Source organism: Lissotriton vulgaris, chromosome 12 (genome assembly GCF_964263255.1).
Source record: "Lissotriton vulgaris chromosome 12, aLisVul1.2, whole genome shotgun sequence".
Lineage (NCBI taxonomy): Eukaryota > Metazoa > Chordata > Amphibia > Caudata > Salamandridae > Lissotriton > Lissotriton vulgaris.
The window spans coordinates 169,204,741-169,232,572 of NC_141700.1; the positions used below are offsets into that span (position 1 = coordinate 169,204,741).

A 27,832-nucleotide genomic window follows, 5' to 3' on the forward strand; every position below is an offset into this window, starting at 1 on the left:
AACTAGTGCAGTATATTGTAAATCATACATCTGTGTCAATCATACATCCGTGCAGTACCCAAAGGTTGCATTTTGATTGATCCCTGCCTGGTCATTACCTCTCTGTTATCTGATTGAGGCAAAGCAGAAAGCTTATATACATTTTTGAAGTTCCAAAGTTTCCATAAAACTTTTCGATGGTTGCAAAAAAAAAAAAAAAAAAGATCTTTGCCACTTTGCATGCCTTTGGTCTTGGCAAGCATGAATGGGCTCCAGACTCTAGCTCGTTCGTCCTGGCATCTTTCTAACAGTCTACCATGGTGCCGATGGCAGGTGCATGTCTTGTAATCTATGTGCATAGGTGCCTGTGTAATTGTCTGTAGGCGTGAGTGTCTGAAGGTGTGTTGGTCCTTGACATCACAGGTTTCAATACATTTTCTTTTTTTTCCTGCAATTCTGTGAAGTTATTGAACCAAGTCACTCCCCTCCTTGCCTGCTTTCCCGCCTATCCACACTGATCGATGGGAATGCGAGCTTCTGTCCATAGGGTGTGGCTTTTTCAAAACACCGTGGTCATTCCTCAGTCTCCAGGACCAGCAGAGCATATTCCTCAGACAATGTTTTTTTTTGTTTTTCAATTATCAATATGTGTGGGAATTAGAATTGAAATTATATCTGTTGTAACTTCCTTTATAACATCAAGCCTAAATGGCCATATTTAGTTTTTGCAAGGCTTTGTGCAGATTTGCCATATAGCAATAACACTAGTGCCAACCATTAACGGGGGCGAGGCATTATCCTCTGCGCAGTTCATAGTGGCATCAGTGCAAAGTTCAGGTTAGCATTATTCCGTACTACTTTGATGCTATCTAATTTTGCTTTAAAAGAAGATAAAATAGTGTTCATGGCCTATTCGGATACTTGTAGTCTAATTTGTTTTTCTGGAAAAGATCTGCCCTCCATGGCCTGTGTCTTTATTTCTTCCATACCAGTAACATAGTGCCTAATTTCACAGGGTTTTTTGGTTTAAACCGACCTCAAAGATAACGTTTCTTAAAACAAGAACAAACAAAAATAAAATATGTATATATACTCTAGTAAAATTGTTTGTGTGGGTACAGGCAACCAACACCCCTGCCAGATTCTGCGCAAAGGCAGGGATACCCATAGCGTGAGAGTTTAGTGTCGATACACTATACACTAATTGAATAATTAAGGACACAAATAACTTTATTTCTATTTCAAAATCGAATGTGTGTCCAAAAGGATATAGACAGCAACTTTCTTTAAAGACTTTAGTGTATTTCACCCAGAAAGTAGTTAGCCAAACGTTTTTTTTTTTATCTTAAAACATACCTACATATAAATACATACTGACAGAGGCTTTCAGTCAGCACTCTTCAGCCATGAGTCTGTTCAAGTGTGAGTCATGTTTTGCTTCTGCCCACCAAAGCGCCTACAGCATGGGGCAGTGGCTCATCCCTCTTCAGCCATTGGTTCATTCCTGTGTGAGTCACGGTATTCTTTCAAAGTAATGCCTTTATCCACACAGAAAGTAGCACACTCTAATGGCAGAGCTCAGTGTTTGCTTTATTACTTTTCATTTTTTATTTTTTTCACGAGGGCCTCGTGGCTACCACAGCACTTCTACCAGAAAGCCCATGTATCTTTGCATGCACGCCTTGCATGCATTTTTAGGCGCAAACATCCTGAAATGGGGGTTTATCCGTTTCCATGGTCTGCAGGTATGGGCATTTATTTTTGAGCTGTGGCTGATGAACTTTACAAAGAGAGAATCCAAGATGGTTAACCGCCCATGCAAATTGCGATAATCAAAGAATTGTACTTGTTATTGTCAATTAATTTCATATAAGTGTCTCTTCAACTAATGTGGAGGGGTAAGCCAGGATAATTTCAGATTAACCGTAAAAAATTCTAATGCTTTCCTCAGCAGACTAACATTTCTCTTATTTCTTGTTTGTGAATCTTTTGGTGTTCTGAAAAATTGCCTAAATTAGAAAAAAATAGCTAGTGTTTAATTGGCTTAAAGATAGCTATTTTTGTTTTTGTTAGGTAATTGACAGTGATCAACCGGTGAGCAGAATTAATTCTGACAGCATTAATAATGGGAGATTTGCATCACTCAGTGCAGTGACTGGTTTTGACATTCCAGGAGAAACATTTGCTAACGAAGGTAAGAATATATGACCCAACTGTTATTCATTTCAGGGTAGTATCAAAACTGTGGCTTTTGTTTCAGGTTGCAGTCCATTTTCTTGAGGGTTCTCTAAGGATATTTTATCGCACACAATTATGTTTGAAAAAGAGCTAAGCGATGATGAGGTAGTACATTAATTGCAGTGTTAGTTCTAGTCAGGGCCTTCTGCATTGTAAAAGCTCAGTCAATCGTAGTATTGTTATTTATATTACTGCAAGTTGTGATCTTTGTGCTGGCTCCTACCTACGTGGGTATTCATGTCGTTATGGAGCTATAATGCCAAAAAGCATTCTATGGAATCATCAGGTTGGGTCAGCCTGTCAGAATGCTGTCACTAACTATTGTTGTTTACCTACAATTTAAGTACAGAGTGCAAAGCGGGTGTATAGATCATGCAGGGACAGTTGGTCTTTTTGTCTTCCTCTGTTGGGTCACTTGAAGGGAATGGGTGGTACAGGCTCTGGGGTGTGGAATTTTATAAAATATCTACTTGTTCAAGAGACAGAATGCTTCATAAATCTACTTTCCCGCATAAATATCCACTTGATCCATTTATTGCCATACAGTAAGGTGACAAGTTATTCCTGTGTTCACGTCCATACTCTGCTAGCTCTATCCAGGATAAATACTGCATCCTGGAGGCAACCGTGAAACCCAACAGCGAAATAAATATCCTATCTTCTAAGCTCTATGGCATTCTTTCTATACATAGTCCTGAATGCAATGTTGTACCCGAGACCCGTGAAGCAATGCCTAGACAACCAATAATGTAACCAGAGGGACAATTGGGAAGACAATTTGATCATAACCTCTGCAGCAAAACTATCTCTAGCACGGTGGTGGAAGAGGCACAGCATACTCAAGGGAGTTCCCTTTCAGGAAGAGATGCCATCACCGAGCATAGTGATGTTTTCTTCCCTGTTAGGATGGTGAGATCGTTTTAAACACTACTGTAAAAGGGCAGTGGACAATCAAAGAAGCATTGTACCGTTTAAACTATCACCAACTCAGAATGGTCCATCTGGCTCTCATGGCTTTTCTCTCATCCCTGGAAATAGATTACCTAATTAGATCCAGACAAACAATACCACCAACATGCATTAGCTGACCAGACAAGGAGGCACCAGTTTGAAAACACTTTCCATAGAAACCCAAACTAACTGGCATTGGGCCCACACAGAGAACTGAACCTAATAGCGGTGCACGTCATGGAGAATGAATCAATAAATAGACTGTCTTTATCAGTATTCTAAGAGTCTCACAAATGGTTCCAAGATGATGAAGTCTTATATGACATCTTCAATTGAGTGGGGAACTTTGTATATAGACCTCTTAGTAATGGCAGAAAGCAAATAAGCATTGGCAAAGCCACAAGATGTGCCGTTGACCGCCAGCCTTTTGACCTTAGCAAGTCTTATTTTGTTCTGTCATTGTTTTTTGCAAATTGTTAATGCTGGGAAAGCTGCCGGACCCTCGTCAATCTAGTAATGACTAAAGGAAAAATATAATAATTTGGTCCAAAAATGCACGCATTACCATGGAAGTCACTGGCACTAAAGGGCGCTGATTTGTGTGGGGATGTGCTCCTTGTGAAAGGGATTAGAAGAAAATAGCGTGGCACCCTGTATTCCAAGGGAACTTGGGTAATAAAAGCCAAAAATAGAACACTGTTTCAATGGTAACCATTTAGAAACATTCAATAAATCGGCAGCGATTAACACAATCAAAACCAACAAATGATATTCAGTTTAACCCCTTGCATTTGCAGCGAATTTTCGCACTGTGCGGGCGATTTACATAGTGGGCGGGATTTGGACAGCCCCCGCCGTCGTGAGCACACGCCGACCGTGACGGCCGGGGGCCGCCATGAGCATGCAGGGGGTTAATTATTCATAGCATTACATACACCATCATAAATAAGGTGGCAGTTCCAGAGTGTAGAAGAGTGCTACATGTGACTGTGCAGTGAAAGTGAAAGTAAGTCAAAAAAATATGTGTAAGAACATCCAGTGCGCATTACAAAAAGAGTATGTCCAGCATGACATATGTTTAAGGGTAAAAACACTTTTGGGAAATAAATAATGGAATCAATTTCCCAGAGTCCAGGCAATTAATGCAAATTCGGTTAAGATATGCAAGTCGGGACCCCTAACGTTTATTTGACCGGGTCTTCCTCAGGACAGAAAGTGTAGCAACCTGACACAGAGACTGGGAAAGCCATGTGTACCCTGCAGACGCCTACCCCGAATGGGTCCTTTCGCTGCTCAGTGTATCACACATGCTCCAAGAACACCTCCTCTGAAGCCTCCACTTCCGTTCAACATCAACCTGTACAACAAATCTCCACAAGAGGCTACTTCAGAGGTGCCTACTGTGGAAACAGTACCAGAGCTAAAGGGAAAGGTAGCTCCCCCAAAGGAGCCCCCTCAACCGAACAATGACTGGCCACTCCTTCCCCCTGACCGCAGAGCACCTATCAGGGGATGGCTTCAGATGTTCTTCTCTGCTCAGCAACACATCACCTCGGACCAGTGGGTGTTAGACATCATTCAACACGGTTACTGCCTGGAGCTCATCTCCACACCACCCAACATACCATCATGCAGACCTCCCCCAAGACCAGCACCTGCTTTGGAAGAGGTCCAAGCGCTCTTTCAGTGGTTTATTCCCTCTACTTAATCATTTACAAAAAGGTCGGGTCCCTAAGGCCCATTCTGGACCTCAGGCCCTGAATGAGTAAATTCTGTCAGAACATTTCCACATGGTCACTCTTCAGGATGTCATTCCACTGCTACAGCAAGGTGACTTCATGGCTGCACTCAGCCTCAAAGAAGCCTACTTCCACATCCAGATTCATCTGGTACATCAGCGCTACTTACAGTTTGTAGTAAGTGGTCAACATTACCAGTTTAAAGTGCTGCCCTTTGGGGGACATCACAGCACCTCAGGTTTTTACCAAATGCCTTGCAGTAGTAAACACGCGACTGCGAAGACAAAGCATCCATGTATTCCCATACCTGGACAATTGGCTGATAAAGAGCACAATGCAACAGCATTGCCATGCACATACTGAAGCCACAATAGACCTCCTTCACAAACTGGGCTTTACCAACCATGCTGTAAAATACCATCTCTATCCCCTTCAAATTGAACCCTATTTGGGAGCCATCCTCAATGCAGAGGTCTGCAAAGCCTATACCGGTCTATCAAGAATCCAGTCGTTTCAGAGGGCAGTCTACGAGAGCCAAGGCTGTCCTGATAAGTGGGCCAGAGTATAGGAGAAGTGCACTGAATATCGAGGGTTGATCTGCATGGGGGTTGCACATGAAAGGCCTATGGGACGCTCTTAGGGGATCCAACTGGTGGTAGAAGACCTATAGGCATACGGAGAGGCTTAGATATACGGTGAATGTAAGTGTTGATTTACTCAGCATCGGACTATGAATCCAATTGTATGTTATGTAATTGATTGTCATCACACTGCTATTGTTATTATCTGCAATAAAAAGATTCCCTCCCCCTCAAATAAAAAGAATCCAGTTGTTCCATGCTTTGCTCCCTCTTTTTCAGCCAAATCAACAGATCACAGTCCGGACCATCATGCTCCTCCTTGGCATGAATGCCTCCTGCATTGCCATAGTACCCTACGTAAGATTTTATCGCATCACTGGTCTCAGGTGGAGGGTCATTGAGAAGATCCATTTATCATCAGCCGCTGGACTCATTGCTCTCTGCCGTGGTGGAACACTAACAACTTGTTGCGGGGGCTGCCCTTTCTCGACCCAGTTCCATAGAACACCATTACACTGGACACATCTCTTAGTGGGTAGGGGGTGGGAGGGCAGTGCGTCCACAAAACTTGACTGGCTAGGATCAGTGGGATCCCAGTACTAGGTGTCTTCACATCAACTATCTGAAGTTAGTAGCTGCCCATCTAGCCCTCAAGGCCTTCCCCACTGGCAAGGTAGTCCTCGTCACGACAGACAACATAACAGCCAAGTATTACATACAGAAGTAGGACGGCACTCAATCACCTCAACTCTCTCTGCTAGATCAGCCCTTTTGGCGCTGGGCTCTACCCCAAAGGATCCATCTGCTGGCGGAACACCTCTCGGGAGTGAATAACGCTTTGCGGACCTTTTCAGCAGGATACAGCAACAAGTCCACGAGTGGGAACTCCACCCGGTACTTCCACTGCTGGGGGTTTCCTGGCATGGAACTCTTTGCCACAGCATAAAATGCAAAATACTCAAACTTTGCCTCCTGATTCTCACATCCACAGTCCATTGGCAATGCACTATGGATGAACTGGTCAGGGATATTTTCCTACTCTTTCACACCTCTCCCCCATTCCGTTTGTAGGTCGGAAACTGCTGCAAATCTCTCACCCTCATCCTGGTGGCTCCCACTTGGGTCAGACAACACTGGTTCACCACTCTCATCTCTATTTCGGTGGTTCTGCGTGAGAGGCTCCCCAACAGGCTGGACCTTCTCACGCAGAACCATGGAGAAATCAGCCACCCGACCCCAAAAGTCTCTACCTTGCAAGCTTGCTCCTGAAGTCTTACCGTTTGGTTTCCTTAATCTTCCTCCTGAATGTATAAACATTCTTAAGGAAGTACTCCGAACATGACTCCTGCCTGGGTATGCTGTCAAAAGAAAAAGATCTGTCTGCTACTGCCTTGCAAACCAGATTGACCCGCTAGCAGCCACTGTTCAAAACGTTGTTTGTTTCCTACTACACCTCCAAATATGTGCACTAGCCTTCACCTCCATTTGAGTACACGTGGCAGTGGTGGCTGCATATCTCCAGAATAGGCAACATGTCTCTCTCTTCAGTATTACTGCGATTAAAGCTTTTATGGAGGGACTCGAGAGTCATTCCTTCACAGGTGCCTCTGGCCCCGTTGTGGAATCTTAACATCATCCTCACCAGACTTATGGGTCCCCATTTTGAGACCCTTCAGTCATGTCCCTAACAATTTCTCTCTTGTACGGTAGCTTTCCTAGTTGCCATCACATCACTAAGGTGCGTTGGTGAGCTCCAGGCCTTAAAGTTAGAAGAACCTTTCTTTCAGTTTCATAGAGATATGGTGGTCCTTCCTACCAACCCTATATTTTTTCCTAAGATGGTCTATAGAATTCTCAGGTTTTTTTCCACAACTTGACTCGGCTGCGGAATGGGCCCTTCATACCTTCAACGTCAAATGTGCCTTAATGTACTATTTTTAAAAATATGTTTTTATTGGCATTTGCATGACAACCACTTTTTCTCCAAACAGGCATGTTAAAGCAATTACATTGTTCTCAATGATAGGTGATCGTGCCTTAATGTGCTATATGGACAGAACTAACCCCTTTCGATAAACTCCAGCAACTGTTTGTTGCTTTTTCACACCCTCATAAAGGGAAGGCTTTATTGAAATCAGGCATAGCCAGGTGGATAGTGAAATGCATCCAAACAGTTACGCAACGGCTAAAAGAGTTTTGCCTGCTCTACCTAGGGCCCACACTACCAGAAAGAAAGTGGCCTCTATGGCCTTCCTAGGGAATATCTCAGTAGCGAACATTTGTAAAGTAGCTATTGGGTCTATACCACACACTTTCACTAAGCACTGCACTATAGGCATATTAGTCCTCCAACAGGCAAATGTCAGTCAGGCTGTTCTTCGTACCCTCTTTCAGTCTTTGGTGACATCCACAGGATAGCCATTGCTTAGGGGAGGACTACTTTACAGTCTCAGCACAGCATGTGTATCTATAGCCACACATGCCTCAAATGGAAAATGTTACTTACCATGAAAGCATCTGTTTGCGGCATGTAGTGATCTGGGTCATTTCCTCGTGTCCCTCTACGGGATGTGCCACGCCACAGATGTCTGCCCATTCTCTCTGCTGTGTGTTCTCCTGGGTGCTGGCCCTCCACAGGTCCAGCTTGCAGCTCCTCTGCCCGCTTACCAGGGCATCAAGGGGGTTCCCATGGCTGCTCTTCACTCTGCCTCACTGTTCCTGCGTGGGTCAGCAAAACCACGCCTCACCCTCCCTGCCTAATTTGTGCCAATGGTTTCCGGTATAAGTCAATATACATTGAAAAAAGAACATTACCTACCAGTCATGCCTTTATTATAGCTTTGAATGGCTTAGAATAGGCTGAATTGTCACAATTGTAGGAGTGTGATGGTTAGTAGTTGTGCTGATACTGTCTTTGGCAGAGCTAACAGGGGCAATGGCTGGCCCAGGGTGCAGTGGCCTCCTGGGAAGGGCTCTGGTCCTTACTTTTTGTTTACAAAATAAGCAGTACAACCCCCTACACACACACACCCTTCACCCACCAACTAGCATTTATGCTAGCCGGATTCAGCATTTGGAGCTTAGTGGTATTGATCGAATTCCATTCAAAACATTTTAAGAATTCCCATCCTTGTCTGCGTATTGTGGTTTACGCTTTTAAACCCTTGTAATATTTTCTTAGGTTCTGGTCAGTGATGTCTTGTTGCTAAATAGAAAGATAGGCATTTAAGGTGTGTCTGTTTCTCGTCCCTAGTCCCTCCTCCTCCTTCAATCTTCGTCTAGAAGTCTTCCATTTTCAATTTTAAATTGTCTGGATTTTGAGGTAAAATGTATGCCTCTTGCATATCGCCTCTTTTGGTAATGCATCAGTATTTATATTGTTTTCCTTGTTCATTATTTTAGGTTAATGAAAATATGGTATTCTCAGCAACCTTGGGTGTAATGTAGATCTCCAACAGTAGCAAGAGATGTAGTTTGGAAGAGTTTAGGAAACTTAGTAAGTGTTTCATAGTATTTTAGGGAAAAATATTAATTAGAAAGTCTAGTTAGTGTCCACCTACTACCATTGCCGACCGAAGGTAAAAATTCAAAAAAATTAAACAATGAACATAGAACTAATCTGTGTAAACAAAATACATGTGTAGAGGAGACTACTGACCAATCATTGGAAACTTGTTCAAACTTTCTTGCTGGAACAAATCAGATACCGATCTGACATTGAGCCAGAATATTTACTTGTTTTGGTTTGGCCTTGTGACACTTTAAATCTAAGTTTTTGTAATTATTCTTATAAATGCATTTGTGTGTGTTTATGAAAAAGGGATTCTCTAACATGGTGTGTTTCTTACAGCTGCTGAATTCTTCCAGAAGAAACTTGATGAAACCACTATGTTAATCAAAGAACTTCAAGGAGCGCAAAATGAGCGGCTGAGTACCAGACCACCACCAAACATGATTTGCCTCCTAGGACCATCCTTCAAGGAGATACACCTAGGTGTGTGTGTTTATTATGTTGCCTCCTACTTGCAAACATATGACACGTCTATAATAATCATACCATGTCTGCTGATCGAAATTGGATATATGGTAAACTTCCTGGGCATATTTCTGTTAATCAACACACTGTGGTCTTATCAGCATACTAAATATAATGCGTCTCTTATGATTTTTTGATTGTCAAAGCATTTGAGTGTTTCCAAGGGTCCTTGTCTTCAGCACTGCTTACTATGTGAGAGCAGTTAACATTATCTGTCTCATTCCTGGAAATGTATGTTGTATTACTTTTCATGAATTTGAGAGTGGAATAACTTTGTGATCCAAGCGGGCTATGTTGTTCACCAGATAACTGTGTTATAAGTAAAATGCAAATATTAGAATGGCACATGCAGCACTTCACTTGACTATATATTGGGTTTTGCCTCCATGAAAATGTTCATGTGTTTTCCCTTTTCGGTGCTGTGGTTGACCTACAATTTGTCGTTATTAGGGCCACAAAATATCAATAGTCCGATTGCCTTGGCTTGCAGATAAGTAAATGTTGATGAGCTGCTTCTGCAGTTAGCAATTGATCTATTGTTGAGTCAAAGGTAATGGGAGCAAGATATATATCTCTCTCTAACGTGTAGACAATGGTATAGTGTTCTAATTAAAACTTAAGCATTTTTACTGTTCCCCATCCATACCTGTGGATAGGTGTACTCTGGATTCAATGGCTGTGGTTTAAAACATGTGATGGGCTCTGGGGTGAGGGGGTGCTTTAATTTTGTTAGCACACCCTGTTCCAAGTTAAAAGGTGTTCACCATATGTGTTCCTTTATTAAAGTCATAAACCCAAATATTAATGTTTAGCCAATTGAAATTAAACTGGATTTAACACCAACTAGGCTCGTAATTTCCTCTTTAGAAAGGAATACTCAGAAACATATCAGAAGCCCTATAAAGAGAAATTTGAACAATGGCACTTTTAGGAAGACCAGCTACTCTACGACTGGATAATACGTGACAGTGCACTCTCAGATAGTTTCTGCTCTGTAGACCAAGGATCTATGTACACAGGACACTTCACTTTTTTAGTAATTTATTTATTACAGTACAATTTCCAAACTAGATTGTTTTCTTCTACCTATATCGCTATTTTTTCTAGAGTTTTTGTTTTCTGCAAGTCTATTTTTGGCTCCTGTGCTTTTTCATTTACCTTCTTTTAATCCCTTTGGCGCTGCGCAAATTCTACCTCTGTGCAGGAGAATTAATAAGTGGGCGGGATTCGGATCCCCCCCGGCCGTCCTTAGCACATGCCCACCGTGACGTCAGGTGGCCTTGGGCGTCCTGAGCACCAAAGAGGTGAAACTCCATGCCAAGTACTTCATTTATATTTATTAACCATTTCCTGTGGTAGGAATAGGTTGTAGACAAACACACATCCATGCTTTATCTTCTAAGCCATCACACTAAAAATGAATGTCATGCTTTACAAGAATTGTTCTATCTTAATCTGAGGGGAGAGAAAAGGAATGCTTCTACAGACAAGGGTGGGAGTGCTTCAGAAGTGTTATTGACCGCTCTCAGGGGAGTATACTTTGGAGTGGGTTCTTCCCTTATTTCGGAGAGATTTTCCCCCACACACACTAGCCCTCAGAAAAGCAACACTGTGCTGTGGCTGTCGACATGGATTTTCTTGCTGTTACGCTGCTTGTTGCAGAGTCTCTCGACCTAAAGAACAACTTTATGAGACACTGTTGACATGCAAGAAATGCAAGAGCCCCTTACAACTCCCAAATAAATTCCTGCAACCTCAGTAGATGCATACCAGGCCAAGGCTCCACAAGGACCAGTTCCTAGACCCCATTGGTTGTTCTAATGAGAAATATCACATAGCTTCATACCCTAGCAAAAATTAGCTCTATTAAACCTTGTTGCAAAACCCATAGAACACTTTGTGCACAATTTGGATTCCAACTGTAGCTACACTCTGCTACTTCTCTTGGATAAGTCCTGTAGGGAGCTGGGTTCTTGCTGCAGTACCCTCCCACTTTTTGCCTGGTATTTGATGCAACTTTTACTGAAGTGTACTGGGTTCCTGCTAACTAGGACCCCAGTGCCAGTGTTTTTTCACAAAAAATGCTCAATTGTTCCCCCAATTGGCAAAACCTTTAACACTCTCTGTAAGTCCCTAGCAAATGGTATCCCTGGTACCTAAGGCCTGAGGTACGAAAGAGGGTCCCTAAGGGCAGCAGCACGAATTGTGCCACCCTAAGGTACCCCTCACCATGCACATGCAAGGCTGCCATTGCATGCTGCTTTCCTTGGCGCAGATAAAAGTAAAAACACTACATGCAGTACATACATGTGTGCCATGTCCCCTACCACTGCTTGTGATATTTGTAAATCACCCCAACAGCAGGCCTGATAGCCCTAAGTCAGGGTGCTGGATATTTCATGTGAGGGCATATCTGCATGAGCAGATATGCCCCTGTGCTGGTCAGTCCTATTACTGCCAGTGCAAGTGGACAGGGAAGCTATTTTAAAACATCTGCTGGACACTGGTGAGAACAAGTTCCCCAGCTACATGATGGCTTCACTGAAAATATGGATGCTTGGTATCAAACATATCGTATTGATAAACCCACACTGATTCTAGTGATGGATTTACCAATTCAAGCACCCCGAAGGGCACCTTAAAGGTGCACCCTATCAACCTACCAGCCTCTGGTGTGCTCCCTGACTGGTTTCTACCAGCCTGCCACCTGGGATACTGTTCAGACCTCCTAGGGTAAGAGCCTCTTCTCTTAGGTGACCCAGAACAAAAGCCTGTCTGGGAAAAGGGTGTAACACCCTCTCCCATAGGATGACATGCTGATTAGCCTTCCTTGGATGACAAGCCTCAAAGGGCTGACGCCTTTGAAATGCAAATGTAGTGTCCCCTCACAGGAGAGGAAGCTGACTCCTTTGTACAGGACCCCCTTGGCACCTGGACAGGCGGGAAAATTTGTCAGGAAGGCGTGCCACCTCTAGGCTAGTACCACCCCCTAAGGTGGGCTACTGTGAGGTGGATTCGATTATTCAGAAGTAGCCATCCTTGTGATGGCATACTTAGGAATTCTGGGACAGGGTTATGCCCACTTCCCACAGCAAGTGGTCATATAGGATGCATAGGGACCCAAGGGTCAGTGGTCCATTGGCTGCTACCTTACACTTGCGTGGAAGGGTATACTCAGATGTGAGTCCCTTGCTCATTGCACCATCAGAATTCAAGCAAGCCGGGCCGACGACGGCTGAAATGCCAGAAACCGGTCCCCGGTAACTTGTTTCCTTCCCAGTGTAAGAATTGGCTTGGTAGTTTGGTTTGCCATGTTCCCATCATGCACTGGGACAGGAACAGACTAATTTGCATATAGCCAGGTTCTGAGCTGGGATGGTGCAGTGAGCTGAAAAACGGTGTTGGATCTAGCCCTTATCTCTTGACTTGGTGAGAGTATTCTGCTTAATTCAGAAACTCTGTCCATCACCACCCCTTGTTGTTAAATATTTTGTCCACCCTTAGCGTGGAAGGGTATACTCAGATGTGAGTCCCTTGCTCATTGCACCATCAGGATTCAAGCAAGCCGGGCCGACGACGGCTGAAATGCCAGAAACCGGTCCCCGGTAGCTTGTTTCCTTCCCAGTGTAAGAATTGGCTTGGTAGTTTGGTTTGCCCTGTTCCCATCATGCACTGGGACAGGAAAAGACTAATTTGCATATAGCCAGGTTCTGAGCTGGGATGGTGCAGTGAGCTAAAAAACGGTGTTGGATCTAGGCCTGATCTCTTGACTGGGTGAGAGTATTCTGCTTAATTCAGAAACTCTGTCCATCACCACCCCTTGTTGTTAAATATTTTGTCCACCCTAAGCGTGGAAGGGTATACTCAGATGTGAGTCCCTTGCTCATTGCACCATCAGGATTCAAGCAAGCCGGGCCGACGACGGCTGAAATGCCAGAAACCGGTCCCCGGTAGCTTGTTTCCTTCCCAGTGTAAGAATTGGCTTGGTAGTTTGGTTTGCCCTGTTCCCATCATGCACTGGGACAGGAACAGACTAATTTGCATATATCCAGGTTCTGAGCTGGGATGGTGCAGCGAGCTAAAAAACGGTGTTGGATCTAGCCCTGATCTCTTGACTGGGTGAGAGTATTCTGCTTATTTCAGAAACTCTGTCCATCACCACCCCTTGTTGTTAAATATTTTGTCCACCCTAAGCGTGGAAGGGTATACTCAGATGTGAGTCCCTTGCTCATTGCACCATCAGGATTCAAGCAAGCCAGGCCGACGACGGCTGAAATGCCAGAAACCGGTCCCCAGTAGCTTGTTTCCTTCCCAGTGTAAGAATTGGCTTGGTAGTTTGGTTTGCCCTGTTCCCATCATGCACTGGGACAGGAACAGACTAATTTGCATATAGCCAGGTTCTGAGCTGGGATGGTGCAGTGAGCTAAAAAACGGTGTTGGATCTAGCCCTGATCTCTTGACTGGGTGAGAGTATTCTGCTTAATTCAGAAACTCTGTCCATCACCACCCCTTGTTGTTAAATATGCTACCTTACACTCCCCTAACAACCCTAAATGCAGTATTTAGGGGAGTCTCTGGCATCAGAGAAGCAGATCTTGAGGACCTAAGAAGAAAGAGGACACAGAAGAGTCGCAAAAGCAGAGAGGAGAGAAGAAGCAGCTGACCTGGTACCAGCTCCGCCAACTTGTCTGCATCCCTTGTTGAAAACTGTGCCAAAGTCGACTCGTCCTGTAGCTGTTGACTCCAGAAACTTGGGAGGATTGCCTGCATATGATAAAGACCCAAGACCTTCTGTCAACAGCGGACCTATTCTCCTGCATCCTGCAGAAACTCCAAAGCAAAGACCCTGAAGCCTCCAGAACAGCAAAAACCTGACTTGCGAAGCAACCACTGCACCCATTGCCCCCAGCCCGATTTGAAGTGGGCCGATGGTGTCAACAAGGTCCTCTAGAGCTAGAGTCCATTGTGATTTTACCCCTTGTGGGCTTCCCGAAGCAGCCTGCTGCCTCTGCCCGCAGGCCCCCTTGGCCGCGACTGCTCCCAGTAAGACAACCAGATGCCTAAAGTCACCTCTGCATCTGTCACCCCTAGCCTCTGGAGAAGAGGGCTCCTGGTGTCCCTTTATCCCCGAGCATCACAAGACTGGAACCCCTGTGTTGGTTCAGCCCGACTGGCTTTCTAGCCAGCGCCTGCAGCCTCTTTTCGCAGTGACCAATCACCATAGATACATATTGAGCTCCTAATGCAGTTTTGCACCCTGCACGCGGCAGCTGGTGGTGTACTGCAGGGACTGCCTTGGACCTTGCTCACCCCTCACCTTAACACCTAGAGATTGGTCCCATAAGTCGCTCTACCATACCTGTTTGCAGAATTTTGTCTTCCTTCCAAAGGATAGCATAGCACCCCCTGTCAACTCCCTAGGAAACCCCTTGATCTTTACAGGGTATATCAGATTTTTATATATCACATAAAGAGCCAGATTCCTACAAGTCCTATCAAGAATTCAACCCAAAGATACTTCGCAACATTTAATGATGTCATTCTGCCACAAATAGGATCCCACATCCAAAGCGGTTTTCCAGTCCATCCAGTTTGTCACTCTGACCTCTACAAACTTGTACAAGCCTTGACAAATAATTTGACAGAACAGGTTAATATCGCCTATGCTGGAGGATCAAGATGCCCTCACACTTTTTATACTCTCTTTGGTGCAGAGGAAGTGTGCATCTTCTCCCACCCTTCAGACACGGAAATCAGTTAGCATGGTAGTCTGTGGTGCATCTGCTGTGTTTCATAGCATAAAGTACCTGTAACAGCTATGATAGACTCCCAGAATTTACTTCACACAGACATCTTGAAAGGTTGTAGTAAATTGCTAATAAGGCCTTTAAGGGATGTTGGAGGGAAGACGCTTTCCCTCATGTCACATGGTTGTGTCCTTTGGGCAAAACATTTTGAGAAAATGGAAGAACTCTTTGAGGACAACCTCTGGCCTGATGTCCAGATTTAAAAAAAAATCTGTGCTACTGGGTGTATGAGAGATTGCTCAACAGAAATACAGTACAAGTGTTTGGCATTGGCCTTATGGTAACTAGACGTGACATTGCTCGAGGCAGAGATGACCCAAGCATAGACACTTCAGAATTCAATTTGTTGGTGGAGACGATACTAGGCATGACTTGCTGATGAAATTCACGAAGGTTTAAGGTCCTTGAAATGAGTCTCATGGTCTTCCTTACACGTTGGTATTGTCTGATCATCCTCCTGCTGAGACATGTTGTTTTATGTGTTTATGATTGGTGTATAATATATGGTATGAAAATGTTACTTTACTGCTCCCTGTTATTTAAAATGCTTTTTCAAATTTGAAAATGTAGATGTCGCTGTAGTTGATTTATACTTGATGACATGCATTGTTTGTTTTTGTTTTATATATATATATAATAGCTAAAACAAAAACTCTGTATTGTGCATAAAACTTGTGTTTTAATTCCTTTTTAAATGAGTGTTTTGTTTCTGCCACTTTTCACTGAGACTGTAATGCACAAGCCTTCAATAACTCCTTTTGATTTCATTACTTCTAGCCGATAGAGTGACTAGCAATCTGAAAGAACTTTCTCAGCAAGTTGCTCCTGGTGATGTTGTGAGTGTTGAGGGTCTGAGAAAGGCTATGGGCATTTCATTCTCCTTTCCTACGTCACTGTCCGAGGATAATTTTATCGATTTAACAACTGGTAAGTATTTTGTCACATAGTGTATTGTTTTCTGAGGGTAAAATAACAACCAATTCTAACGTGGTTAATGTTATAACCACGTTTCAGAACTATATTAATTTTTCAGCCAGAGTGATAAACTAGAGTTTGCTTTTTACCAATAACATTGTCAGTCTTTTGGGTATGTCTCCAGAACCATTGGAATAGAAATAGTATTTACATAATTTAGGCCCGAATTAAAAAATAAAAAAAAACAGTGGGGGAGATCTGCAAATTCTGTTTTTTGACCTTGACTGGGTGCAGATTTACAATTTTTGATTATTTCAAGAATAGGCCCGGAAATGTTTGTGAATACTTGTTATCTCACAGGCAGTGATATTTCTGCTTATACAGGCTAGCATAATGTGCAGTTTTGCATTGGTAATACCTTTTTCCCAATCTTGGGGATAAACTCTTCCAACCCTAGGAAAGGAATTTAATCTTGATGGTGGCAGAAGTAAATTCCCAGGCTGTGAATGTGTCGGAGAGAAATGTGTGATGGCCACAGATATGCAAGTTTGTGGTTTGCATAATATTGTATCTGAATGTGCAGTCTTTGAAAGCAATGTTAAGCTTCCTTGTTATTTTCTGTCATGTTGATTTGTATAGCGCACTAATCACCTGCGAGAGTATCCAGGAGCTTGGGCAGGTGTTTAGGTATGTGGTCCCCATGGTGTTTATATGAAGAGCCAGGTGTTCAGTTTCCTGCTGGACTCGGGACTCAAGAAGGGTGGAGGAGGCTCCGTCTGATGTAATGAGGGAGGTATTTATATGTCTTTGGTGCGATGATGGAGAATGAGGGACCTCCAGTTTTGCTTTTGCAGATGCGAGGACTGTGTGAGTGAGCAAGAGCATAGGTGCCTGGTAGGTTGGTGAAAGTGTATGCAGCTGTTCAGGTATTCTGGTCCTGTGTTCTATAGGGCTTTGTATGTGTGCAAGAGAGGTTTGAATTGGCTGCACGTGTGAATGGGGAGACAGTGAAGCTTCCTGAGGTGCGTTGTGATGTGGGTGCAGTGTTGCAGAAGACCAGTACTTCTGCCTTGTTGGAGTTGAACTTCAGGGAGTTGGTTCACATCCAGTCTACCATGTTCATGCAGTTAATGAAGTTGATTCTAGTAGTGGTTGTCCTTTACCATCAGGAAGAGTATGAGTTGGGTGTCATCAGTGTAGATGAAGGTGAAGACTTGTGCTCAGATGATGATGTCGAGCAGTGTCATGTATATGTTGAAAATGGTGTGGCTGAGGGACATACCCTGTGGTACTCTGCAATTCAGATTTTTGGTGTCTGATGAGCAGGATGGCAGCCTGACAATCTAGGTTCTTCCTGTGAGGAAAGAACAGATACATTTGAGAGCAGGTCCTTTTATGCCAATCTCGCAGAGTCTTCTGATGATGGGGTTGTGGAAGACAGTGTCAAAGACCGCAAACAGGTCGAGCAGGATGAGAGCGTTGAAATAATTTATTCTGGACTGAATAAGTTTCTTGGACTGTAACCCTTGAATGAAATACACAATATTTTATAAAGGCAAATACCAGTGAACCTCTCTAGGTAACCTTTAAAACTCTCCTGCATGACACATGGATTTTTTTGTACACTTCTTGAGTGGTCTGGTTTTGAGAACTCTCCAAGGAGTGTGTCAACAGCATTTTGACCCTCACAACTTATTAGGTCATCTTCTGGACAGAGATATTTTTCAAGCAAACGAAAACACAGAGTGTTGTTGACCACGGGACAAACCGCATAGATCGTTTTGGTGCAATCGCATCCCAAGACCAAGGTTAAAACACCTGTAGAGTAGGTGTCTCCTGTCACCTAGGAGACCAATTTAAAGAGAATCCCAACTGTGAGGTCCCCTAAGGAATTATAGAGATAAAGCCTTAAAAATGCCACCCACTTGTAGCGTAAGTGTCTCCTGTCACCTAGTAGACCAATGGGTTGAAAGACCGTTAAGCTCATGAAGCTGCTCCACTGCCGACAGTGAGGCTCTGTTTAAAACCGATGAAAACCTTAGCCTCTCCCCGGCATTACTTAATTTCTTGTAGTTGCCTAAATTGGAATAGCTATTGCACGAGTCGAATTAACGAGTTTGAAGATCTTTGAGCCCATTTGTACACAAGGTGACTGTCCTGAAAAAGATCCAATAAGTTGTGAGGTTCGAAATGGCATTAACGCATCTTTGAAAAATTGGAAAGAAGCTCTGATTGTGTTAAGTTCCAGTTTTTCATGTATACCACTTAATTGAATTTAAAGCCCTTTGCCATTGTTATTGTTTTTTTGTTTACTCTGTACATTGTCTGTATATGTTTTGTTTAGTGTAGTATCGTGAGCACAAATTGTTTGTAGCATGTATTTTGTCATTATTTTTGTGATACTTATATGTTGTATAAGAATTTAATAATTCTACTGTTTGGAAAAAAAAATACTGTGGGCACTTGTTTTTTTGTTTATTTGTAGCACATTATTTGTGAAATAGTTTCTTCTGGAATCGTAGTTTTCACAAAAGCATAACCTTAACAAAATAAAACCACAAATCGTGCACAAGTTGGGGTGAACAAAAACGCTAAACGTTTTTGTGAAAATTATCTTTAAATTGCATGAAATTTCATCAAATATACTTACCAGCATCTCATGTGAAAAGTGAATGCATATTTTGCCCTAAAAAGTAGGCAGAGAAAATGGCTTTCAGCCACGGTTCTTGGTCTGCTTCAATTAGTGTCGATGTGGAGAAAATTACACAAAAATTAGTGCCTGCTGAAATTCATGCTTTGTGACATATCCAAATTCTGCCAGGTCCTGCGAGTGAAAGGAAAATCTCTCCCAGACCCAGTAAAATGTCTCTGTATTAATTGTGATAAGTCACAGTTGCTAATAGTGGCATATTGTGGCACTTGAATCATTGTTTATACAGTGTGCAAAATACAATTGGAATACCTTCTTAAACCATTTTTGCTTTTGTTTTTTAGATCTCGAAGGATCAAGAAAAGTTGGCGATTTAAGTGAAAGTTGATGTGCTTCCGCTTTAACTTAAATTTGGCAAATATTGTCAAATGGTTACCTGTTTTAGTCTTATTTAAGAAGAGAACTGCAGTGTTTCCTTCACCTTGTATTCACTGAACACTTGTACATTTTATTTTGTGCAAAGCGTTTTTTATGGCATGAAACTGTACATTTTTTGACATTAAACTTTTTAATTTTGTTACATACAAATATGTATTTAATTCATGACATATTGAAACTATTGCAAATGGCCATGGTTTTATATAGTGCTGAATTCAGTGTCACACTTAGTTGTATGCAGCAGGTTCTGGAATTTTGTGATGGGGTGTACTGTGTGACGAAAGGTCACATTATGCATTCCATGGATCATGATGAATTGCATGGCATGAGCTGTGTTCTGTATCCAGAGCTCTCTGTATATTGATATGGTCATGCAAAGAGTTTTTTGTGGCACAGAGCACATCGAAGGACACAGGTTACACCCGGTTCTTGGAGTACAGTAATGAAGGACTGTATAGGAGTTTTGTTCACAGCAATCCCACAGGCCACACCCTCTGCACAGAACCCACCATGCGCAACAAGTGGTGTGCTAGTGTTATTTCGTATTCGTTATATTGTGATACATTTATCATCGTGTTTTTACTGTGCAAAAACTTGTAGATCAGAAAACATTACATCACTAATTTGCAACGCCAGTACTTACATTGCCATAGTAAATATATAGAAGATTTTACAAAAATAAATATAGACTAAATAGGCACTATATTCATTGTCCAGCCAGACAGTTTTAATTTCTGATGAATTAAATATACAAAAAATCAAGTGTGATAAAAGCAGGACACCAGCAGATGTCTAACTAACACACTTAGGAAAAGGACAAACAAGAATATTTGAGGCAATTTAAATAGTCTGTGTATTAAAATTCACAATCAGACAATATAGATTACACACTATTGCTAGCGTTAATCAGCACAGTTCCAACACATATAGTGTGACAAGGTCGACGACGTTTCGAACCTATTAATTATCCAAGGTTCATCTTCAGGACATCAAATATATGCCTTCTCATTTAAAAAGTCACAATAAACTTTTTTGCCCATACTGTAGGGCTTGAAATAAAATCCGTAGTCCTGAATGTTATTATTTTGGTCCGCCGAATTTATGGCAAGACTGGCAAAACGATGGAAGAGTTGCATAAATTAGCAAGGGAACGGGGACGAGGATCGCATTGACGGCACTCTCACTTCCGGTTCCGATATGTCTACCTCCTCCTCTGACAGTGTGGAGAGGCAGCTCCGAAAAGTATTCCTCAATTTCCACGGCCCTGCAGGGCCCAGAGCTCTCGTAAAGCTGGGCATAGTAGCTATGAAATCTGTTGTTTATGGCATCTTGTCTGTATAGTGGCTGCCCTGCTGGGTCCGCTATTTCAGTTATAGTATTCCCTCTGCATGAGGGGTTGGCAAGCCATGCCAATAGTCTGCCCGTCTTGTTCCTCTCCGCATGGGTCCTATCTAGGTATGCTTTAAAGTCAAAACACCTTAGCCGTTCTTCTTGCACGCCTACCTCTTCCTTCACCTCTAGTAAATCCTGACGGAGTTCAGGATGATGCATGTCAGGCGAACAGAGAAAAGGGTCTAGCCACACATGTAGGTCATGAACATGTGAAATGTGCGAGTATTCCTGCACTAGCGGGTGAGTGCGTCTCCATGTGTTTACCAGCTCCCATCATGCCTGCCAGTCCCTAAAGGCCCTGGCTGTTCTACGGACTGGGGAATCACGGCGAGGTGGGCGGGACCGTTCGAGGTCTGGGTCCGTGATGCTGATAAAGTCTCCTCCTACGATAATCGAACCAGTCATGTAGGGTGCTAGAATACCGGACATTTGTTCTAAAAAGACCCCCGATCTACATTCAGGCGATACAAGTTTATTAGTGTGATAAATTGCCCATCTAGCCTCCCCGTGACTATTACATAGCGGCCTTCTGGATCCACCTTGTGTCCTGTGTGTTGGAATGGGACCCCCGCCCGTACCCAGATCAATGCCCCCCTTGCGAACACAGAGAATGAGGTATAGTATGCTTGTCCCCTCCACCTCCGATGTAATGCCGCCCCTTTTGAAGGCCAGGGTGTGTGTTTCCTGTAACATTGCTATGTGGATTCCCCGTCTGTTCAAATAAGAGAAAATCTTGTAGCAATTGTGCATGGAATGCATACCCCGGATGTTGCAGGATAGGAGGTTATACGTCGTCTGTTTTGGCATAACAATTTATCCTTCTTCCCTCCTTCCAACCTCTAACTGCGTGCCTAGCTTCCAGCGACCTGCTCTGAGGGACATGATCCCTTCTAATATAGCTCATGTCCCCATGCGGTAGGCAGCAGTGCCCCCAACTTATAACTATGCAAACATCCCAACACCCCCTCCCCAGGACAAATGAGGATCTCTCCACCATCCAAACTGCACACTCCCGTGCAACCAGAACAATCGTACAAAGTTTGGGTAGTGACGAGGCTAGTGCTCACCTAGAGGAATGCCGTTTCCCCTCCCTCACGATCCCCCCAATCCAGCATGCACTGCATGTAAACACCATAGTGCCCATCTCGGGCCCCTCCGCTTCTCATACAAACCCATGATCTGGTCGTCTCAACCCCCCTGCTCAAGAGTCCTGCTTGTACTTGCGTGCCGCACGTCCTTCGGATGATGTCATCTGGCGATCTGGGAGTCACCTCAGGAAGGATCTGGCTGGTCTCCCCCATTGTGCTCGTGCTGGTGTCGGAGTCTGATTCTCTTGGGTCCTCCCCTGACAGTGAGGAGGTGCCTCGTGCTCCGTGGGCGCTCAGGGATGCTATTGCCACCACTGCACTTTCCCTGGCTTGTCGAGATTCTGCCTCTGTTGGAAGGCACTTAGGTTTTCCCCTGTTTCCTGGGAGTCTCGAGGAGTCTCTTTATGACTTTTCCTGTTCTTCACCTCTCCAGTCTTGTGGGCCCTGCTCTTCATTCTAGTCCCACACTTCCTGTGGTGTATTAAAGAACTTCATTCCCTCTGTTGACATCATCTGAAGCTTGGCCGGGAGCACCATGGAGCATGATATCTCCATTTGTCTCAGTTTCCGTTTGGCGGAGACGAAGGACGCCCTTTGCCGCTGCACCTCCTGAGAGAAGTCTGGGAAGATTCTGACGGTGCTGTTGTCTATTTTGTGGTGGCTTTTGATACGTGCTTGGCTCAACTCATGATCCCTGTCCTTGTAGAATAGTAGCTGCGCTACTACTGGCCGCAGGGGCCTCCCAGGTGGGGGCGTTCTGGCAGTGACCTTGTGGGCCCGCTCCAAGGCAAAGTACGGGGACAAGCCGCCCTCCGCCACCTTGGTGCGAATCTAGTTGTCGAGCTAAGCAACCATGTTGTTCCCTTCAACTTTTTCTGGCAGGCCTATAACTCGTATGTTGCGCCTCACTCTGTTTTCCACATCCTCTGCTCTCAGCTCCAACATGTCCACTCTTTTTTCAATGTCCGCAAGTCTGAGTAGTATTGGTCGACTGTGGCTGCAGATCTCTAATAACCCCTTCAGCTGTCGTGAATCGGTCTGCTAATTTCTGATGATCTGCCCTCAACAATCCCAGATCCGCACGGAGTGTATCGATTTTGGATTCAACAGCTGTTCTGGACGTTTCTATGGCCTGCAATATGTCGGAGAGAGTTGGGTCGTCGTGTGTGTCTTTCCTTTCACAGCGGGCTCAAGTCCGTAGTCGCGACTCACCAGGATCGCCCGTCAGCTCCTGCTGCTCTGTATCCCGTCGTTTGGAAACTTTCCCCATGGTGAAGGCTGGTCACCGGGAAGGGCGTTCTGTCTCCCGAAGCCTCCATTCAGGCCTTGTCCTGTGGTTCATGCACATTCAGAGTAGTCAATCTGGCCACTGCAGGCAGGGTCCAGTGCAGTCGCCCTTGGTCCCTGACCCCGAGGCTCTCTCCGCCCCCTTCTTCACTAGGCTCTGGGTATTCTCAAGCAGGGTCTCCCCTGGGGACCTCCGTGCCCTACTATTCTGGCTCTCCGTCACTCATTCTCCAGTAGCAGGTGCCCTGGTTCTCCCTTGGCGCAGTGTCTACCATGGTTCCACAGGTGGTCTTCCTCTGATCAGGGCTTGTGGTCTGCCGCACCCGTCGCCGCTCTCCTCTGCTTTTTCACCGCCCCTCTGTCAGGGCAAGCTCCCTATGCTTTGGTGCTCTGTGTGGGGTGTCCTGTCACCACATGTATTCTTCCCTCTGCATCCATGCCATATCCAGTGCTCTTCCTTCTCACTGCATATGGGGAGACGCAAGCTCCAGTCTCCGCATCTCTTGACACCCTGTGTGAGGGTGGGTCTCTGTGGGTATAGGCGGGACCGCCAGCTCCCTCACTCCGCCTGCAGCAGTTTGCCAAGCTCCTTGCGCTGCCTCTAGGTGCCTTAGATGACCCTCGTGCTGCTATCCCCTGGGCCCTCTTCCTCTGCTCCTCCTACCAGGATTCTGGGGCCACGCAGACTCCGATCCCCGTTCTTCGGTCCAGCAATCTGCACGAGCCAGCTGCTACTGTGGTTTCCTGGTTGCCTCCAACCGCCCCCAATCAGGCCGCACCCGCCATCTTGCCTGGCCCAGTGGTGGCTTCATAGAGCCTGCGGTCCCTTCCCGGGCTGTCTCCTACGTTCTGAGCCCCTGCCCGTGCAACCGGGAACAGGTCTCAGACCTCCCATTTGCTGGTGTGCGTGTTCTGCCAGCAGGGGCCTCCCAGCCGCACCCCCGTGCGCCCGGAGTGGTTCCCGCGTCGCTGTGACACCCAGGCCCTTTACTCAGCACCTCCTTACTGTTCACTGGCGGTGGCTCTGGTTCTTTGCCTTCCCGTGTCCGCACTCCTCTGCGCCCGATGTCCTCAGGGCCTCTCGGCCTCCGCTCGGCGTGGCCTCTCAGACCGTGGGCCTGGGAGCCATCTTGACTAGCCTCGTGGTCCTTCCTCCAAGTGCTGGGTTTCAGGGAGGTTTAGCCTGGCTGCCCCTTTTCTGCGGCGTCGCTCGAATCCGCCGCACTTCAGGGGTTAGGGGGTACTTTATGTATTGCGGGGGCCCCCAATAGTGGTCAGGATGATACTGGATGGAGGATCACCAGCAGGAGCTCAAGTTCAGATTCCCTGGTCCATCGGCGTCCGGCCACGCTCCCTTTGGGGTTTTTAATGTGAAGGACCTTTGAAATAATCTTCTTGGCACTTTTGAGTTGAGTGTAGGGATGGGCGGCAGTCCAGATTCTAACTTAATTTCCCTCTTCTATCCTTTCTCCATTACTAATAGAGTGCCTTTTTAATTCATTTAATTCATTTTTTCTCTAACAATTACAATTGTTTTGGGTTATTGAGGGACTACTTTTCTGAATCTCCCATTTGAAGTACTGTTGGTGTATTTTTATCAAAATGATTCTTAAAGCAGATGTATGCATGTATGTCAGCTGAACTGAAAACCAGCATTCTTTTTAAATGTAGTGTTTTTGATAAAGTTTTCCTAGACTATTTTTATGGAAAATTAGGTTGTGTGTCATTTATTTTATTTTTTATTATGGTTCGCTCAATAGATTGTACATTTCTGATTTAGATTACCTCTGAGTGGATGTTGAAGAGGCAAGGAAATACCACCTACTTTCAAAGAAAGAAAACCTCTCCTGGTGAAACTGTTTTTTAAAAATGTATGTTGAAAATATGTATTGTTGAATAATATATTCTGTAGTTAGATATTCTTTGTTAGCAGGAGCCAATTGGATTTTTTCGATTTGAGCAAGATAGAAGAGTAAGGAAACTTAGGAAAGTGACACACTTGCTAGGAAAATATAGTTTGATCATAATAGTGAAGGATGTATGTAGTATTTTACAGGCCAAATTTCTGAACTTTAGAAAGAAGTCTATCATTCATCTTTTTTTTATTAATAACTCTGGGTTGCAGATTACCTGTAAAAGATTGTGTTTGACCCATTTCCTGGAAACATTGCTCTTTTTCCATACTTTTAGATCAATCAATCAATCAATCAAAGACATTTATAGAGCGCACTACATACCCGTAGGGTCTCAAGGCGCTTGGGGGGGGGTGGGGGTGCCGTTACTGCTCGAACAGCCAGGTCTTGAGCTTCTTCCTGAAGGAGAGGTGGTCTTGGGTCAGGCGCAGGTCGGGAGGGAGGGAGTTCCAGGTCTTGGCGGCCAGGTAGGAGAAGGACCTTCCTCCTGTCGTCGCTCTTCGGATGCGGGGGGCGGCGGCGAGGGCGTGGCTGGCTGATCGGAGGTGGCGTTTGGGAGCGTAGAAGTTGATTCGGTTGTTGAGGTAGCTCGGGCCTTGATCGTGTAGGGCTTTGTGTGCGTGGGTGAGGAGACGGAAGGTGATTCTTTTGTTGACGGGGAGCCAATGCAGGTCTCTCAGATGTCCGGAGATGTGGCTGTTTCGTGGGATGTCGAGGATGAGTCTGGCTGAGGCGTTCTGGATCCGCTGGAGTCTCTTCTGGAGCTTGGCGGTGGTTCCGGCGTAGAGGGCGTTGCCGTAGTCCAGTCGGCTGGTGATGAGGGCCTGGGTGACAGTCTTCCTGGTCTCGGTGGGGATCCACCAGAAGATCTTCCGTAGCATGCGCAGGATGTTGAAGCACGACGAGGAGACGGCGATGACTTGTCTGGTCATGGAGAGGGAGGAGTCCAGGATGAAGCCCAGGTTGCGTGCGTGGTCCGTCAGTTTAGGTGCGGTGCCCAGGGCGGGGGGCCACCAGGAGTCGTCCCAGGCGGAGGGCGAGGAGCCCAGGATGAGGACCTCCGTCTTGTCTGAGTTCAGTTTCAGGCGGCTGGTCGTCATCCACTCGGCTACATCTTTCATCCCTTCGTGCAGGTTGGCTCTGGCGGCGGCGGGGTCGTTGGTCAGGGAGAGGATCAGCTGGGTGTTGTCGGCGTAGGAGATGATGTTGAGGTTGTGTTGGCGTGCGATGGCCGCGAGGGGGCTCATGTAGACGTTGAAGAGGGTGGGGCTCAGCGAGGATCCTTGAGGGTCGCCGCGGATGACTTCGGTGGCCTCTGACTTTTACGGTGGTAGGCGGACTCTCTGTGTTCTTCCGTCGAGGAAGGAGGTGATCCATTCCAGTGCCTTCTCCTGGATTCCGACGTTGCTGAGGCGCTGCACTAGGGTGCGGTGGCAGACAGTGTTGAATGCCGCGGAGAGGTCTAGGAGGATGAGGGCCTCTGTTTCTCCGTTGTCCATCAGGGCTCGGATGTCGTCGGTGGCAGCGATGAGGGCGGTCTCGGTGCTGTGGTTGGCTCGGAAGCCAGACTGTGAGGGGTCGAGGGATCCATTCGTCTCAAGGAAGGCGGCCAGCTGTTTGCTGACAGTCTTCTCGATGACTTTGGCTGGAAACGGGAGGAGCGAGATGGGGCGGTAATTCTCGAGTTCGGTGGGGTCCGCTGTAGGTTTCTTGAGTAGAGCGCTGAGTTTGGCGTGTTTCCAGCTCTCCGGGAAGGTGGCGGTGTCGAAGGAGGTGTTGGTGATGTCCCGCAGGTGGGGTGCGATGACAGCGTCGGCCTTGTTGAAGACGTGGTGAGGGCAGGGGTCGGTCGGAGATCCGGAGTGGATGGAGTTCATCATGCGGACGGTGTCTTCGGTGCTGATCGGAGTCCAGGCGCGGAGGGTGGTGGTGGGTGGCGTTGCTGCGGTCGTGGCGTGCGTCGGTTGAATGCTGAAGCTGTTGTGTATGTCCGCGATCTTGTTGTGGAAGTAGGAGGCGAGGGAGTTGCAGAGGTCTTGCGATGGGGTGATGTCGTTGTTTCCGGCGTTGGGGTTGGAGAGCTCCTTGCAGTTGTGTGCGTTGTTGTCCAGCCGGTCCTTGAATGCAGTTTTCTTGGTGGCGCGGATCAGTTGGTGGTGCTTCCGGGTGGCAAGCTTGAGGGTGGTCATGTTGTCCGGTGTTGGTTCCCTTCTCCAGACTTTCTCGAGGGCTCGGCAGTTCTTTTTGGAGCTCTTGAGTTCGTCGGTGAACCATGGGGCTTTCTTGCTGCCGGGTCTGCTGGGCGGGGTCCTCAGAGGGGCGAGTTCGTCCGCGCAGTTGCTGATCCACTTCGTGAGGTTGTCGGCAGCCTGGCTGGGGATTCGCTGAGCTGGCCGGAGGGTGCTGGCTCAGGGAAGCGGCGAGCTGGTCGGCTGTGATCTTGTTCCAGCTTCTTCGGGCAACCTGTTGCTGGTGGTGGTGGATCGTCGTTCTTCTGAAGGTGAAGTGAACGCAGCTGTGGTCCGTCCAGTGGAGTCCTGTGGCGTGGCTGAAGGCGATGTCTTTGCTGGATGAGATGAACAGTAAATTGTAAAAAGGCCTTTTTGATTGTTGAAGAGAAAGAATTATGTCATCCCTCAATGACCTAGTTACATTTTTGATTCTCATTCTAGACAGGTAGGGTAGCTGTTCCACCAGGCAATTCAGAATCTTTGTACTTTTTTGTGACCCGGTGTGTCAAATGCCCAATTTATGTTTCTACAAACAAAACAGGAAATATGGCAATTTTTCCTTGAATTATTGCATTGTAGAAGTTGTA

At 45.6% G+C, this 27,832-nt stretch overlaps 1 protein-coding gene across 1 annotated transcript in view; it reads left to right on the top strand.

The window, feature by feature from the left end:
- Positions 1-19,484, top strand: part of BRD7 (bromodomain containing 7) — a 266,204-nt gene extending 246,720 nt beyond the window's left edge. Inside the window, exons 13-16 of the mRNA XM_086947699.1 lie at positions 2,053-2,173; positions 9,339-9,482; positions 16,109-16,258; positions 19,241-19,484. Coding sequence (XP_086803825.1) covers positions 2,053-2,173; positions 9,339-9,482; positions 16,109-16,258; positions 19,241-19,284 — 459 coding nt within the window. The 3' untranslated portion in view covers positions 19,285-19,484. The remainder of the gene's footprint in view (positions 1-2,052; positions 2,174-9,338; positions 9,483-16,108; positions 16,259-19,240) is intronic.
- Positions 19,485-27,832: the final 8,348 nt, after the last annotated feature.